This window comes from Macrosteles quadrilineatus, unplaced genomic scaffold (assembly GCF_028750875.1).
Source record: "Macrosteles quadrilineatus isolate MER2022 unplaced genomic scaffold, UCM_ALF_1.0 Scaffold_8__2_contigs__length_117827958, whole genome shotgun sequence".
Lineage (NCBI taxonomy): Eukaryota > Metazoa > Arthropoda > Insecta > Hemiptera > Cicadellidae > Macrosteles > Macrosteles quadrilineatus.
The window spans coordinates 85,923,493-85,941,815 of record NW_026542601.1 but is presented as its reverse complement, the minus strand read 5'-3'; the positions used below and the strand labels follow the sequence as shown (position 1 = coordinate 85,941,815).

General features: G+C 31.8%; 1 protein-coding gene across 1 annotated transcript in view; it reads left to right on the top strand.

Annotated features, from left to right (window-relative positions):
* Positions 1-18,323, top strand: part of LOC129000524 (adenylate kinase isoenzyme 5-like) — a 44,312-nt gene that overhangs the window by 18,605 nt on the left and 7,384 nt on the right. Inside the window, exons 4-5 of the mRNA XM_054427486.1 lie at positions 3,966-4,111; positions 7,060-7,242. Of these exons, the coding sequence (XP_054283461.1) occupies positions 3,966-4,111; positions 7,060-7,242 (329 nt within the window). The remainder of the gene's footprint in view (positions 1-3,965; positions 4,112-7,059; positions 7,243-18,323) is intronic.

Below are 18,323 nucleotides of genomic sequence, written 5' to 3'. Positions count from 1 at the left end.
AATAGCAATGCAAAATCAATGAATCTTTGACCAGCTGTCATTTTTGACTCAGTTGTCCTTTTGTGTTCGGGTTTGTGGCAATGTCTTCTACTAAGGAAGACCTTTAAATGTTATACCAATCTCGACCTATGCTGTTGTTTAAGAATTCTGTCTGACCCCTCGTGGGCTCCCTTAAGGGACAAACAAGTGATAATAGGTTAAAAGAGTAGACACAATAACTTATGGCTGTTATTGATATTACAAGTCTCATTACTTTAGCTATATTAGTAAAAAAATATTTAAAAAATCCAGGATTTTTCTACCACACTGTATAACAACATTTGAACAGAATGTAAATCCATATTGTTTTAGTGGCTTTTGTAGCTTCATTTAAAAACTACTTAAATGTATTAGGATATAAAGAATCACGCAAGAATAAAAAAAATAGTAAAACGAGGCAGTACATCCACCAAAAAAAATTTTACTTTAGGGTACTAATTTTACGAAATAATAAAAATAATTTAAACTTTTTCACTGATATTGTAACATGGCAAATACGCCATGAAAATAGTTGTACTATAAATTAGATTGCTGAATATACGTGGATGTTGTCATTTTGATTGAACTAATCTGTCCTTCCATTAAAGTAAAAATGTCTCACTTTTTAAGTCTTGCCATTTGATTTGCAAAATTTATATGTTACCCAGGAATCTCCTTTTTAAAGAAATCGTTAAACGTTCTATTGCGAGTAGTTAACAATACTGCAAAAAAGAAATTATGTAAAACGCCATGTTTTCGGCACGACTTAACTCAAAAATTAATCATTTATGAAGATTGTTTTACGGAATTATTCGTGTCAAGTAGTGGTGTTAATTGAGTTATGTAGGTCGGGTTCCTCAGCTCAATCAAGACATCTCTCATCAGTCGCTGCTACTTATCTCACGCGAGGTGCCACAGGGATGTCGTATTAGTGGGGAGCGACGGGTTTATTTTAGACAAACTAGATCACACCTTGTGAACTGCTTCTCAGGGACTATATGATGATTTACATGTTCCAGCAGTATTCTGAGAATATACATAAATATAAGTAAATACATATTATGTATCTAGAATAATTTACAATGTAAATATGAGTGGTGAACAATAAATGTTTTAAATAATTTCAATTAAGATGTTCATATTCAAAACTTTTTTTATGAGGCTTTGGTCAAAATTTTGTTTAATATTTCAATTTATTAAATTTTAGTTTAATAGCCCTTAAAAGAAATTATATGGAGGAAATAATTTCTTTTCGAAAAAAAAAATACTTTAAACTATAATGTAAAAATCGTTAGACACATTTGTGAAAAACTTTAGATGTTAATATTATGCAGAAGTATATTAACTAAATGAACAAACAGAGGTTAGAAGAGGAGTTTTATTGGATTCGTTTGAACTATAAGCAGTGGTAAAACAGTACCAATTCTTTATGACATTTTGCTATTACGAGAGTACAGTATAAAGAATTGTGATTTCATGTAGAGCCTAAAACTGAACAAATATTAGACTCTCACTTGCAATAACATCGTAATGTAGGATGCATTTCCCTAAAAAAGTATATAACATGATATGAAAGACAATCCTCAATTAAAGCTCATAAGCAACTTTATATCAACTTACAGTTATTTTTGTTGTCATGTTCTAGATTTACTTTAAAATAATGATTATGATATTTATATAAATCTGTATTTTGTACAAATATTATGTGTAAAATAAAGAATCATTAGTTTATTTCGTTTTACAATGTACATAACAAATTCACATGGCATGGTTTGGTTATTCTAAACGAATTTAAGATATATGAATACTCAATAAGTTTTCTTACTCATCGTGGATTTTAAACATGATTTTTTATCTTGTTTTGTAATGTTGCCATTAAATAGTGTAACAATATGTTGTTCTGGTTAAAGTAGTTTTCAGAAATATAATAATATTCTAATATTATTATTTCGTTTAAGGAAACATTTGACAAAGGATCCGTAGAAACAAATTATTCATTCATATTGCCTGCCAAACAATGAACAATTGCCAGCGAATCAAATGGTATTTAACTTGTAAAGTGATTGTTAAAAACTCGTGTTTTGTTTTGAATACACGAGTGAAGTACGAGTGGTTAAGCATTGTTGAAACAATTAATTGTCAGAATCTACTAATTCAATTGTTTGTCATAGTAATTATTACAGTATTCAAATACTTACGCCTTTTTAAAAGGTTTCAGAGTGGAACAGTTTTGCATTTTGAAAATAGCTTTTGTTGAATAAAAATGTTTATTATGCGTATTTCATTGCTTTATTAATGCAGCTACATAAGTTATTTATTTGTCTCGTTGTTTTATTTTATCGTTGTCCAGGACCAATTAAATCTCGGTCATATGCTTACGTAAAGGAATCGAGAAAGATATTTTTTTATGGACCGCGCAAAGAAAATGGCAAGCAAAAAGTCTTGGGGGAGGAGCTTTGTTACCCTAATGTCCTGCAGGGCGATTAACTTGAAGTATAGCCTGTTCCTTGTCTACTTTAGGATTGCGGCTTTGTATTTATTTCATTTAATAGAGAAAAGAGTTCATAATGACCATGACCTCTCTTAGTACATAATATACTGTTACATTTTTTAAACACAGAAACGATTTTGTAAATAGTCATGAAGTAGACACGACAAAATGGATACTTACTAAGCGTGTGTGATTAGGTATGGGTATAATGAAACACACATATTACTTATTGAACTAGCTGAAATCAGCAACACTTAGTATTTTACCAAATAATTTGTTAATACAGGTCATTACCCTGTTCTGTTATAAAATGCTCTCAGATTTGTGTTAGACATCTTACAATTTTAGTTTTGTCTGTCAGGTACTTTATTTTAGCATTTAAATAGATCTTGAATAATTATACGTTTAAATGGCTAACGAATCGTCAAATAGAACTGGAATGATAATTTAAAATCTACTAAATATTTAAATTACTTAATAAAAGATAATTATATCTCATCTGTATTTGAGTTACTATGGTACTTAAAACTAACATGGTTTTATAAATCATCATCTCATACATAAAAATCATAGAATCCACCCGATAAGGTGTAATAAAATTCTATTGATTGTGAAAAGGGTAAACAACTTAAAACATCAACGATTTGTATAAATAAAACTTTAAGAAGTCATTTCATTGCACTTGCATATTGGTTTGTGTTACTTAAATATTAGGGCCTTTAATTTTATACGTAATCAAACTTTTGTCAGCAACACTTATAGAATTTATGTGAGCTTAAGGACAGATAACTTAAGTTCTGTCAGATAACTTAAGATGAAACATATCTGGGCTGCAGTTTGTTTAGTAGTATAATTTGTACATACGACAGTAAAACCTAGCAAACCTGGATCTAACTTAGCATCTCTTCTCAACTTACGTGACATACGTCAGCTATAGCTAACATCTGCTTCAGACACTATTTATAATGGAGGTTGAAACTTTCGAAGGACGTGTTGAATTATAATAGTCTCTTTAATAATTTAATACTAATATACCACTTAAATGAGATCTCATGGTTCGTAGAATCTTTAAATTTACTTCTTACAGGGTAGTTCAATACGATACAACGTGAATTTATCCGCAAAATAAAAGTGCCGTGTGTTGTAGCATGGAAAATAAAATGTTAAAATAAAAAAAAAAATAAAAAACTATGATATAAGTAGGTACCAAATAATTTACAAACAAGATTGCAGAGTATTGCAAAGTAAATGATCACTGTTTCACAGTTTTTTGTCCGTGGTCTGCGTGTACTGTTAACCAAGTGACATCCGGTCTATGTGTAAGATTTAAATGTATACCTCGGCCCGTAGCAATGATCTTGGTTTTGCAGAGAACACATTTTAGATCTGCTATATTTCTATCACACTTTATCACAAATTGAATACAATGAGTATTAAATATAATGTTTTTGTGTAGCAGATATGAAAGACTTCAACCAGCTGTCCAGCAAGACCGTCACCGAGGTTTTGATGCTGGAGATCAAGATGGCTCCGGCAGCTAAGGCCTACCTAGTGTCTGGCTACCCTAGGAATATGCGGGACGTAGTGGAATACACCAACAAGGTAGACTTAATGACACTTCATAAGATATCATATTGAATACATAGTTCTAAAATACAATTAAACTAACCTTTTGAACAATAATATTGCAAAATATTTAGCCCGAATATAAACTACATAACGTTAACGAAGGAATGTATCAAGTGAAGTGATTTGTTTTGTTACTATAAGTGTCAAAGGAGCTGATGAGTAGGTTAGTATTGTACCTACAATTAGAAGGCCTAAACTATCCGACATTATTTGTTAGGGTGGATAGGGATCCACCCTAACAATCCCAACTGAAAAACCTTCTCTACCTACATAGTTACCTACTAACCTTACCTAGCTTGTCAACCCCAACATATTTACCTGTTCTACCTTCCTACCAGCAAACTTACCTAAAAACGCCATCTACCTTACCTACCCCATGTACTCTGCCTTCACAACCCACTAGTTACCTACCTACCTATTATCCTTAACTAGGTATATTACCTCACCTACTTCATCTCCCTTAGCTACTCTTACTACACTTTATTTTCCTCATACCTAAAAGTCCAATTTACCTTGCCAACTCAACCTACTGTCTTCTCTAAAAAACCTACTGACTCACCAAAAGTTACACCGCAACGTTAAAAAAATATAACATATATTCAAACTAAATATTCCACTATCAGCCACTGTTTCAGGTGGTGAAAATGTAGTGTAACGGAGATAAAGCAATAGTTTATAGCAGCTAACTCCAGCTCTGTGTGGTTTATTTAAATTGCACCCTCTCTGATCCCTAACTACCACAAAGGTAGAAATAATTGATTAAATGGCAATGGAACATGTCTCATAGAAGATCAAAGGAATACAGGAACAGGAATGCGTTTGTGTATTGCTAGAAATTAAGGTTTTATTTCAATAATTTGAGTGTTTTAAGCTTTTAAATAAAGGTATAAAAACTATCTATGACAATTTTAAACTGGATTTGGCTCTTTATGCTTACAAAAACTTTAAAAAAGTTAAACAAATTGTTTTATTTACTTTAGTTATTGATCGGTTGGCTGATTTGCGATATTGGATTTACGCATTAACAGACAACACTCGATACAACCTAATAAGGTTAAATTTGCTGGGACAACATACCTACAAACTCTACCGCAAACGTTACCTAAACCAATTAAGGTCTTGTGTAAATGAAACTGACTCTGGTTAAACGTAGACTAACCTCGTGCTTTCAATTAAGCTGGGCTGGGACATCTAGTATACATTATTTCAAGGAACCATTTAATACAATGTACATAAGGTAGTAAATAGTTTTTGTTCAAATTGATTAGTTTTCTCCTAAATTTGTTAATATGTAAAGCTTTGTGTGGTCAAATAAGTATAATAAATAACAATATCTTTCAAAAAATCTATTCCAAGCATTGCATAAAAAATATATATGTATATATAATCCACAAAACATTATTATTGAATATTTAGAGGATTATGGATTTGGCTATTGACATGTTGATTTGTGAACATATATGGAATGTATATGGACAATTTAGAATTTACATATTCATTTAATAAAAGTTTGATTTATTGTTAACATGATATACATACATAATTTAAATTGTGTACGAATGTTAATTCTTCTGGAATTTCATAACATACACATCTCAGTCAAGCCATATGGCAATCCTAATAGTTTTTGTCACATTAGCATCTATATTGGCATCTATAGTTGAACATATGACCGATGAATTCCTACACATTTCCATATGCATGTAAATGAAGGCGCTCCTAAATGTGTTTGATTACATGACTAATAATCCAAAATCCAGCACTGGGTATTTAATAATACACGGTACAGAAAAAACGTGTTATCAACATTTACCTAATAATGCTGTTTGGGAGCATAAGCTGTTTCAAGCTAATTAATAAAAAAACCAGAATGACGTCATTTGCTTAGGTAGTATACAATGTACACATATTTGATAATTTGGAGAAATAACCGCTGTTTATTAGAGGAACATTTCTAAAACCTTGTTTACAACAAAGGTTACGTTTCAAAGTGGAATTCAGCCTTTTAATGCGTGTATATATTTCGAACTTAAAAAAGGGAGAAAAACACCTTTTACACACCCATGATGAGGATTAAACACATTTTTCATTAAAGTTTTTTAGTGAAGCAACATTTCTCTTGGCATAAAATCCGTATATACTGCTTTTATAAAAAAATATGCATGTTATGCATGTACTGTTATGCATAAACAGGTTATGCTATGATAACTGTTATACAGTAATTTACTACAAACGTTACAGTATACAGTAAGTATTACGTGGTTTAATGGTTTTTGGTGTTGTATTTAGTAACGATTAGAGTGACAAAACTATAATCTAATATTGACTTTTCAAAAGACTCTTCGTAACTTGGTTGATAAGCAATTAGTCAATGAAGGAGTTTTTGAACATTCTTTAACATTGAGGTTGTTTTCTAATTATTCGTCGAGCTCCTTAATCACCAATCCATAATTGGTTTTCCATAACTTTTACATCCCCGTCAACATGATATCGGATTCTTACATGAATGACAGAAAACCATTTATAATTTCAAATATTCTAAAAAACCCAATAATTAATCATCTACATTGTCTTGTTAACATGAATTTCAATGTTACTTTGTAATTCTGTTATAGCCATCGATGTAATAATAGAGATCGATGGTTATAGCATACATAATAGTGATATAGCATACATTGTTACGTATCTGAGTGTTGACGTTTACATTGCTAAATTAACCAGAATCACTGGACTGATCCTGAGAAAAGTCAATAAACTTATGTGTTTATAAATTTGTAGCAGTTGCATTTTGGTCCTGGCAAAAACAGCTGATCTTATAGTTTCTAACACAGCTATATACTCAATTCATGTTAGAGTTAAAATGAGCCTTAGTCGAGTCTCCATTTTACAAGTGATATTCCTATTTTTAATCTCCATTCCAGATCCAGATAGTGAGTGGTGTGATCCTCGTAGCCTGGAGAGAGAAGGTACTGGAGAGGCAGATAGACTACGGAGCCAAACTAGGCCACGTGGTACTTAGCCTGGCTCGTATGGAACTCTCCAACTTCTACAAGAACGTCATACCAGTAGCAGACTACTACGACCAGCGAGGAATGCTGATAGCTGTGAGTATTAGTTTTTTTTTTTCTAAACCATTTGATAATCCATTTTTGTCCTTAGGCACGAGCTCGGGATTGTTTTCACATTACTTCAGGCTAGACCTGGGGGTTGTAGCTTTATCACTTTGATAACATTGTAATTCCAATGGATATTTTCTAATTCAAAGAAAAACACATTAGTGATTTGGCGGGATTTGAACCAAGGACCTCATGAACGGAAGTCCTGTGCTCCAACCACTATACCAGGTCGCTCCCTCTATGACATTCTTAGGCTATGAATGAGTAAATAACAGATCTAGTACGATTTCTCCCAGGCGAAAGCATTGTGTACTGCATCTATAAAACAAGTATGTATGCATCGTCAGGCCCAACAAGTTATGGTATGAAAACACCATAACAAACTATTCAAAAGAATAGTTCCCCAACGGGGAAGATCAAGATCTTATATTAGGACCGATGATGGCAATTTATTCTGCCGAAATGCATATCCTGTAATAGGACACAGCACATAAGGATCGACTGGCGGACACAGGTAACTTAACCTTTTATTGTATTCAAAAGACCTTAAAATGTTTTGAAAATATTATATTCTCAGCCACACGTATGGAAAAAATACGAGAAAAATTTGGAATTGATATAAGTTTGTATATATATAATTGACATTTATTACGATTGACTTATTATCGAGTGCAGTATTGACAATATATGTGAATATCCATGCATAGAAAGCTTTACAGCTACACACTCAGTGGTCCAACTAATCTCACTCCATCTTCAATACAAACATCGCCTCGTGATTCCATTTCTGCCTCGAAACCGCTGATTTAGACAATGTTCAGCGGAGCGTAGCAATCACTCTCTGTATTCATTGACTCTTGTTTGTATATTGTTTTTAAAAATATCATGTAAATGTTCATAAGCATGTTTATTAAACTTTAACTAAATTGGCAACTGAAGTGTTACTCTATGTTTTATACATAGATAGTGTAAAATAAAATACTTAAACCAGTGATCTATAAACTAATCATTTAGATTATGTAGATGACAATTTGAGTGTATTAATATGAAAATTACGCATAGCCTTCATTTCAATTTGTAAGAAAAAATACCGTAACGTTTTTGTGATAAGGATATATTTTTTATTAAGGAGTATTGTTGAGGTAATTTTTACGGTGCTTAAGTTCCCCAAGTACCCAAGGTCAGTCCTAACCTATACAATTTATAAATATATATATGGCGAAATAAAATCAAGAACTAACTTAAACTCATTTAATTATAGAACAAAATATAACATATATATATATATATAAATATATATATATATATGTATATATATATATATATATATAAAAACAATATACAAACAAGAGTCAATGAATACAGAGAGTGATTGCTACGCTCCGCTGAACATTGTCTAAATCAGCGGTTTCGAGGCAGAAATGGAATCACGAGGCGATGTTTGTATTGAAGATGGAGTGAGATTAGTTGGACCACTGAGTGTGTAGCTGTAAAGCTTTCTATGCATGGATATTCACATATATTGTCAATACTGCACTCGATAATAAGTCAATCGTAATAAATGTCAATTCTGTTTCAGAAGTTCTATGTATATTTATTATGGATAAAAAATCTATAGCCACCGTATCACGTATTTATAATATAAGCGTCTATAATAAAAATAAATATTCAAAACCTTATTGACTAAATATAAACCATTTTCGCGTAAACAACTGACATGAATGGGAAACGTCGTATTTAAATATAACTGCATTAATTAATTGGAAGGAGAACAAATTATTGCGAAATGAAATATCGAAAAACATTGATATTGGTTTAGGTATTATTTAAACAATTACTGTTTAAAATGCAGTTATAATTATTCTGGATTTACACGTGGATTGAGATGGTATCTTCGTTTGTATAAAAAAGGACATGTTTGTTTTCACAGTTACAAAATTTCCTGAATATATTTTGGGGTTACGTAACGTTTTTTCTTATGACCCGTACAAAGCCTAATCATAGCAATAGCATTTCTTACAAAACAGTAATTAAACTCATAAATCCAACTGTATGAATTGAGAGAGTCAACAAAGCGTCCTAGCAGAGCTGCAACCATTAATCAGCTGATCGGCATATGACTACGTCAGCACACATCAAACACGTCAGGTTCAAAATACGTCGTTGTTTAAGTCAAAGATAGTGCAAACAATGACCTAGACGTATGCATTCTTTTCGCTACACTACTGTGAAATGACCGGTTTTCGTTATATGTTTATCACCTACGAAAATTAATCGTTGCCTTGATTACTACTCAAAAAGAATGTTTACTATGCGGAAGTGTTTACTATCTTTTTTAGGTTTTACCGTCGTAAACAAACCAAGATTATTTATTGTTTTGTCAACTGTTTCAATTTGCAACAATCAAAACGATACGATCAATGTAAATATTAACTTTAAATTAAAGGCATAACCTAAAAATGCTATAAGTTATGTAAAGTTCCTAACCGTAATAAAGAAATATCCAACGTTTGTTTTAATAAAAAAAATAAAATAAAAAACTAGACCTCCACAGCGTTTAAATAAATACCATATCCGAGTAATGATAAAATTTATGACTTTTGATTGAGTAATACAATATCTTGAACCTATCTGATTTAAACAATCAATATCTCAAATTTCAAGCCAACAGTTTACTGATTACTTTGAGGCTAAAACATAAAAATAAAACATAAACAATACTGGAGCTATTGATTTTTAATCATAGAACATTTTTATAAAAATTATTGTTATGTTGTTTGTTCACCTTGCGTTTGCTTAAAACTCGTCCGATTTGAATAATTAATTTCTTCTGCTTTTCTCATGGATTTTTATTTGACTTCATAAAGAAAAGCTTACGGTGATTTAAATACAATTCAAATAATGTTTACTAAATAGGGGAAAAAGTAGCACTATATTAACGATTTCCTACCAATACATTATTTATCATTGCTATTTTCGTTGTTAACTGTATTTATTTTGCTATACATGAACTATCAATTATTTATTTTTATAACTATGCAATTAAATAAATGGTCATGTCACAGTGTTAACCCTTTAATAGTCATTAATGGAACATTAATCAATGATATATTTAAATTTATATGATATAACTCAATTACTCTCTTTTAACTAATACATTTTCAATATTATGACAATATTAGTTTCATCATAAGTGCGCAATTTCTCTCTTTTTTATTTTGATTAAAAACTTAATCCTTAATGTTTATAAATTAATTGTGTGCATAGCGTTATGTTGCCAAAAAAGAAATACAGGTAAAAAAAATTAAATATTTTTCAAAAATATTCAGATTACTTAGTTTTCCATCCATAGTAGTTTGGAATTTGACATGAGTAGTAACATATGTTCTATAACAACGTTACAATATACATTTTTAATAACTTTTATCATTTTGGATCTTGATATGCATTCAACAAGGTTTGTACTCGTCAAAAGAAAACTTTTGGTTTTGCAGTTTTTAAGATTATATTCTATAAAAAGCACAGCTAAGACTCAAAAAAATATCTGGTTTTACAATACCTTTATCAGTTCCAAAAGTAACTTTCGTCAACGTGTGTTACATGTTTCGGCGAGCTGCCATTGTCAAACACTTCAATACAGCTCGTGTACCGGCAATGTTGCATATTCATGATAGGCCTATCAAACTACATTTTTATTGTTTTATGTCGTACGTGTCGTGTATAATGTTGTATGTCCTGTAATGTGTTGTGAAAACGAAGCTATTCAAGCGGATCTACATCTTCCTGTATTGAAGTGTTTGACAATGGCAGCTCGCCGAAACATGTAACACACGTTGACGAAAGTTACTTTTGGAACTGATAAAGGTATTGTAAAACCAGATATTTTATATATTACAGTTCCGGGGCTACAACAATGAATTTTAAGACTCAAAAGCTCATATATATCTAATATATTTGTTCAGTAAAATGTTATATGACTTGAAGCGCCAAAGTTGATTCAATACAGCAAGTTGTACAGAAGTTGAAGCTGTGAGCAGATAAGATAACGTCCATACCAGATGGTTCTTGTGGCTTTAACTAACGGAACCCTTAAAGCTGTATGTTCAACAGTTTACAGCATTAGCTAAACATTTCAACCACACTACTAACCTCAGGCTGGTTATCATGAAATGTAATGGCTTATAACTTTGGTAAAATGTTTTAAAATACTGTTGCAACTAAACGGTTATGTAGTTAAAAAGATCCCAGCAGGTAATTTGGGGTTTTTTTTATAAAAGTGAAAGAGGAGAAATAAGAAAACCTAGTGTTTTTTTACCAGTTACTTATGTTATTAAATTACACTCTGTAATTTACTTTCATCAAACAAAATATTTAGGATTTGTTATCAACAGACCTTTTAACTCAAAAAATGCAAAAAATTATAGGAAATTTGATTGTTAAATACATTTTTTACATTTAAGAGTTTGTTTTGTTTTCTAAGAACAATGCCATATCTACATAAAAAAACTTTTAAATTTTTGATATGGATGAAATTTGCAAACCTTGTCATACTAGTTAAAGCATGCATGATTGTAGGGTTGGGATATCAACTAATCAAGATTTACTTAAAAGCAATTTGTCAGTGACCAAAATGATAAGACAACGTTTTGCCAATTTAATTTAAACACAGCGTTTTATTGAAACACACCACGTTTAATATTTTAATCCTTTAACCAATTTCAGTCGTCATAGTTTAAAAGACACTAGGTTTACCAAACCAAGTAATATTATGTATTCCATTTAGCAACGTATAACTGATTACCGTATTATCGTATATTATTATTAAAAACGTTACTTTTAGTAATGAAACATGTTTTTGTGGGAAAACACTGTTTTTACAGGTCTCACTAATATGTTTAGCTTTAACCATCGAAGCTAAGCACTTGAATTATCATACAAACACTATAGAACGTATTCTTTCTGGAAGAGATACTTGACAATTATTGTGTTATAAACAGTTAGTTGGACTAATATGACAAATAATTGTGGGAAATCAAATAATGATTGTTTGTGTTAAGCAGGACAGCAACTGGCCATAATTAGGCCAATGTTACCTACAAATAGAGGATTAATGAACGTAATTGCTTCATTATGATCAAACTAGTTGAACAAGATATAGTTATGTGGTTAATTAAATATTCCTATAGGAACCGAGCTACAGAATTATCTGCATTTGAATATCCACTGTAATAGAAATTAATATTTTATTGTATTTTAAATTCAACCATGTTTAGTACTTTTAATCAGGAAAGTGATTAACAATTAATAACTTTAGTCAAATCCATCAATTCAGTTGAATTGTTAACACAGTTCTGAAACTTCAAATTAATTTCTGATAGTTTATATGCTCCAGCTGTAACAAAGGCAATCAAATCGGAATTCCAAACAAACTATGATTTCTTTCAAAACCGGAGATATATTGACCACAGTTTATTTTGTTCTATTAGTAGAATGAAATTCAATAACTCAAGTCGTCAAATCACGCCATATAAACTCTCGGTGGAATTAAATCTGAACAATTCATTTGTTCGTATCCCCTTTACACCTTAACACATTGTTGAGCATTGTTTTCTCTCTTATAGTTTTAAATTACAATTTAAAAATTATTCCCTAGAGATAAAATAAAACTAATTTTAAAAAATGTATCGAGATAAAATTGTATTTATATTATATTATAAATTAAGATGGTGGTACTACAAAGGTGCGTTTTTTTAGTAAGTGTTTGGATGGATGTAGAATAATGTGAAATTCCTTTCGTATTTTTTTACTATATCAATAATAGTTTTACTTTATTTTTTTCAATCGTATGAAATTCTTGATGATCAAAGTGCAGCTGGGTCCTTTTTCAGCCCTCAAAAAGCCACTAACTTGCCTGAAGATCGAACCGGATATCTTTTGATGACCAGGCGACCATGATAACCACTCATATACCTGACCAATCAAACATATGTTCTTTGAATGGTTCAATACAGCTTACCATTTAACCTAAACGATTTTGATTGATAATTGTGTAGTCATATGTTTCACAGCTTAAAACGAATAGTTATTCACAATAAATCCCTTAACTATAGAATTATTTGCTAACAAAATCAACAGATTTGTGCCAATTTCAACTCCAACCTAATCAAAGTGTGTTGTGTTTTGTTAATTGAGTTATATTGACGCTGCCATCCTCATTGCCGTGATACCTTATGATGAATGAGGCAATGAAGAGCTCTTTGTCATCATTGACGCATCGCTCTGTCTGTGATTGATGCCTCATCAAAGTCATTATTATTGGTTTCGACAACAATAACTGCTCAATGATGGATGAATATTGATGAAAACTTAGACAGGATGGTTACTGAAAATTATAAAAAATCTCGTGGTTATAGACTTTTAAGGTATAACACTTTTATAAAGCCATATAACGAGCAAAATGTGGGTTGGTTGTGATTTGAACTCTATTCAGTAAAGGTCCATTTCTTATCCTGCGACTGTTACGACTCTAGCCGCGCGTCTAGAGCCGTACGGCTGGAGACGCTTGTCTTATTTCCTATGCCGCGACTCCTGCGACTCCCACGTTTAGTGTGACTAGTGCAGTTGCACTTTGACCGTCATGGAAGAAGCTTTGGCAGCACACCAAACTGCCAGTTTCTTTAGAAATCTGTCTCCAGACGTTTTCTCGCACATATGCATCCTTGTATTGTGGGTGTTTGGGGTTAAAAACAGATGGGTGTTGACGAACAAGTTCAATTAACCTTGAATCATCCATGATTTTGAAGGCACACACTTGAAACTCAGTATTAACTATCAAAAACCACACAATCAAACAACTCAGTATACTATCAATTAATTCACACCTCAACTCCGTATGTATGAACTATTTCGTTACAGCCGCGCGACTGAGCGACTGAACTGCTCACGGAGCAGTCCAGTCGCGACGGCTCGAGCCGCACTCCGTGAGCAGTTCAGTCGCTCAGTCGCGCGGCTGTAACGAAATAGTTCATACATACGGAGTTGAGGTGCGAATTGATAGTATACTGAGTTGTTTGATTGTGTGGTTTTTGATAGTTAATACTGAGTTTTAAGTGTGTGCCTTCAAAATCATGGATGATTCAAGGTTAATTGAACTTGTGCGTCAACACCCATCTGTTTTTAACCCCAAACACCCCCAATACAAGGATGCATATGTGCGAGAAGCGTCTCCAGTCGTACGGCTCTAGACGCGCGGCTAGGGCCATGCGGCTAGAGTCGTAACAGTCGCAGGATAGGAAATGGACCTTAAGGTAGTAAAGGGTCTTATGGAATATTAAAGATTTTTGTCCTTAATGTATGATATTATTATATATTTATACGTTTTGATTATACGGTGCGTTAGTTCCAAAAATAACATATAAACGTATACATTTTTGAGGTGTTCCAGATTACTTAACAATTACGAATGCAGAGGTATCTTGTTGACAACATAACCCTTGGTGGTCTCAATGGCTACCGCATTCAACAAACTTAAGGTGTCGTCTAGGTTTGACAATGATACTCTAAGTTTGTCATAACCGGTAGCCATTAAGACCACCAAGGGTTATGTTGGCAACAAGGTATTCACCCTAGACATAAAAGAATATTTAGATAAATGACATTGAAGAATACTCTCAAAGTACACTAATGATTTCCCCCTAGCAAAGCTTGGTCCCCAGGAACACCTTAACTCAAATAAATATTTGTCTTATTTATTTAGCAAGTAAGCTGTTACTAAACGACCAAGTAATTTGTGTTAGTTTAAACAAAGTTATGATAATGATCAATTTTTGGGTCACATTAAGCCTTTTATAACAGCTTTTGAGTAACTCAGTTACCAACTTTGCGTTGAGTGATGAACGTTAAATCAGCTACAAGAAAGTTGAATTAACTTGCGGCTTTGAAACTAATTACATTTCCGATAATTAGTGACACTTAGATCTTGAGTTTTGTAAAGTGGTGGCGGTTAAAGTAGTATTTAGCTTCTAACGTATCTGATTTGGGAAATGTGGTTAGTGTTAATCTTTCTTTGAACCATTAAATTTACTCTGACATTAATACTACGAACTTAATATGATAACATTTTTAATCTACTTCCTACTGTCTTGTGAATCTAAAATTAATTTAGGCGTTAGGCGTACAACAATATAGGTTTTCACAACCAATCAAAAAAAGGTAAATGCAAGTGTTATTTTTTAAATTAGTGATACCAATCGTAATATACAGACCAAAATCATATCGGAAGGTATATAGTTTGGGTTGTTATATTTAAATTGTTGCTAATCCTTGAAAACATATTTTGTGTAGCGTTGAAATAATCAAGTAATAATTGTAAATCTAAACTAATATTTGAATGTTGTTTGGTTTTTTTTAAAGGGCACAATTTGAGGTGCATATGTTTAAGTATTCTAACCAGAAGGCGATTCTTGTTTAAGTTACCTTGTTTAAGGCTTGCTTAGTTATTCAAGCAAGATGAAAATTCTTTCGTTTAAATGTAGAGTTTTCGTCCAAAGACATTTTCTTTAATTTACCTTTAACCTGAAGGTTTCTACCGTATGATTAGGTTTAACTGATTTCTATTCTTTTAAATTGTCTTAAGTAATTTCTTTTTAGTACCTAGTACTTCTTACCTACCGTAATATGGATTTGAATACTTTTTGAAAGTCGAAATTCTATTATGCGAGTGGTTCTAAGACATTTAGCTTGTACATAAATACCGAAAGTTAAACGAAAAGTTGTTTATTCTTTTACGTATAATGTAAATTTCGCAATTTATACTCATAGTAAAGATATTTTAAAAAGCTACGATTGGGAGCCATATTTACTACTTTAAATCAGATATATAGTAATTTACAGTTAAAATAATATACATTAATTGCATGAAAGTTTAACACATCTGGGGGGGGGGGGGTTTGCAGACTAAAAATAAATAGCCTACACTTAATCTAAAACCATACCGAGCACCAAATTAGTTTAACTAGGGTGACAAAAACAAAGATTTGAAAATAGTTGTAAAAACTACTCACTCACTATCATCCAAAGTACAGTTTTTTTCAAGGTAAACATTTCTTAAGCATCCTAAACAAGAGCTAGTAATATTTATTGCTAAACATAAGCTACTTTTTTAAAATCTAAAATAGGCCATGATTTGTATTATTACTTACCTGCATTGTTGAATTTTAATTTTTAGTAACAATAAAAAGTATAAATAACAATTATATGATCATAAGACTTAGGTCGAGACTTGTAAACTAAGTGAACAGTTTGTCGAGTGGGTTGAAGGTCTATAAACAAAAGGCAAGGCTTGGGGCTGACAATCGATCATAAAGTAATATTGCTTGACCCAGTTGCTTATTATATTGTTAAGGCAGTAATCAATTTAACATTAAACTCCATTACTACCTTTGTCTAGTCAAGTCGTTCACGTAATGGTTTACAACAGGTAATGGACGCATCAACAACTGCCAAACTTTGGTGTTGGACATTTGTAGCTTCTAGTCAAATCTGTTTCTTTGGAAACACTCACTTTTCAACGTTGCTGGCTTAGTACAAAAGTCTCCACGCTAAATCTTGTAAAGGATATATTATATATACAGGGTGTTTGGTAGTTAGAGTCTAAGATTTTAAGGGATTATTATGCGGGCAAATTAAGATTAAAATACACAATTTGGAGAGCTATATCTCACTTTTCCTTCCAGAAACAGTCAATTTGAGATTTTCCAAAATTTCTTGGCATTTCCATTTACAATCTCATTTGTTCATCTTATATTTAACATAATGTCATTCGTAATGGATTTTTTATTTGCATTTAATATTCTGTTAGAAAGAGTTTAGCTTTAATGGTAGAATCCATATAAAACCTTGTAAAATTCGACTTGAATATCATTTTTTTATCTATAAAAAAGTGCCAAAGAGCTACGAAAAATTAAGAAAACACCCAGGAACAAGGGTGCTTTTCAAAATTGAAATGCTCGGGTGGATAGGCTATGCATGGTTGAAGGAAGTCTATTACAATGTCCCAAAAAAATATTCCAAGCGTATTCCACAAGGAAGACGATCACTTGGACGAAAACGAAGTCGGTAAACCACGTAAAGAATGAAGTTTCCCCAAACTAGTGTCTACTATAGAAGAGGCAGGTGATGAAGAAAATTGAGGTGTGTCGTTAGTTGGCAAAGCCAAAAACCCCTTAAGGTTTGAATGGCCACAGAGGTAAGATAAGGTTAGTATAAAATTGAAGGTGGTATCTAGCTACTTATAACCAATGTGCAAATTAGTTATTAGTTTCGCTTCAAGGGTTTTCACATCGACAAAGTTGCTGTTTCACTGTAAAATCTTTTGATTTAAAATGCATAACAGGTAAATAAATAGGTGGCCACGTAACTTTTGTTTACAAGGATGGGTTTCTCATAAAAACTGTGAGAATATATTTTTACGCAGGTTATGTTTTTATCCGCAGGTCTTAAAAACCTTATTTATTATTATGTGCATTTTAACAATAAGGTTATCAAATTCCGCAGGTCTGAAAAAACCTTATTTATTTTTATGTGCCTTTTAACAATAATGTTATCAAATTCTCTACCGTAGAGAAAGAATATTTCACATATTTCATAATTAATTGGCACCAAGAATTGTGTACGCCTATGGAAAAAAAAGTGATGCCATAACCACTAATATACATTAATTTGTACCTGGACAAAACCGAGTTTCACTACTAGTTTAATTTAAAATATTACTCAATTATTTTAAATTTACGTGTTGCGAAATATAGCTGCTTATATATTAAAGTAGAAAATAAAACACAACTGAGCATCATTTTTTTTACCTACCTTATAAATTTAAATTGATTTATTCAGGGATTTTATACATTTAAATCTACAACATCACCAATCCAACGACTTATCTTAAAACATCATCTGCATTTACATAATGATCACTTCCCTTATCATAAACCAGTGAATTATGATAGTTCACCTGATCTTTCCCAAGATTATAGACAGTCATCAACATTTCATTAATTTTTCAAGATGACCGT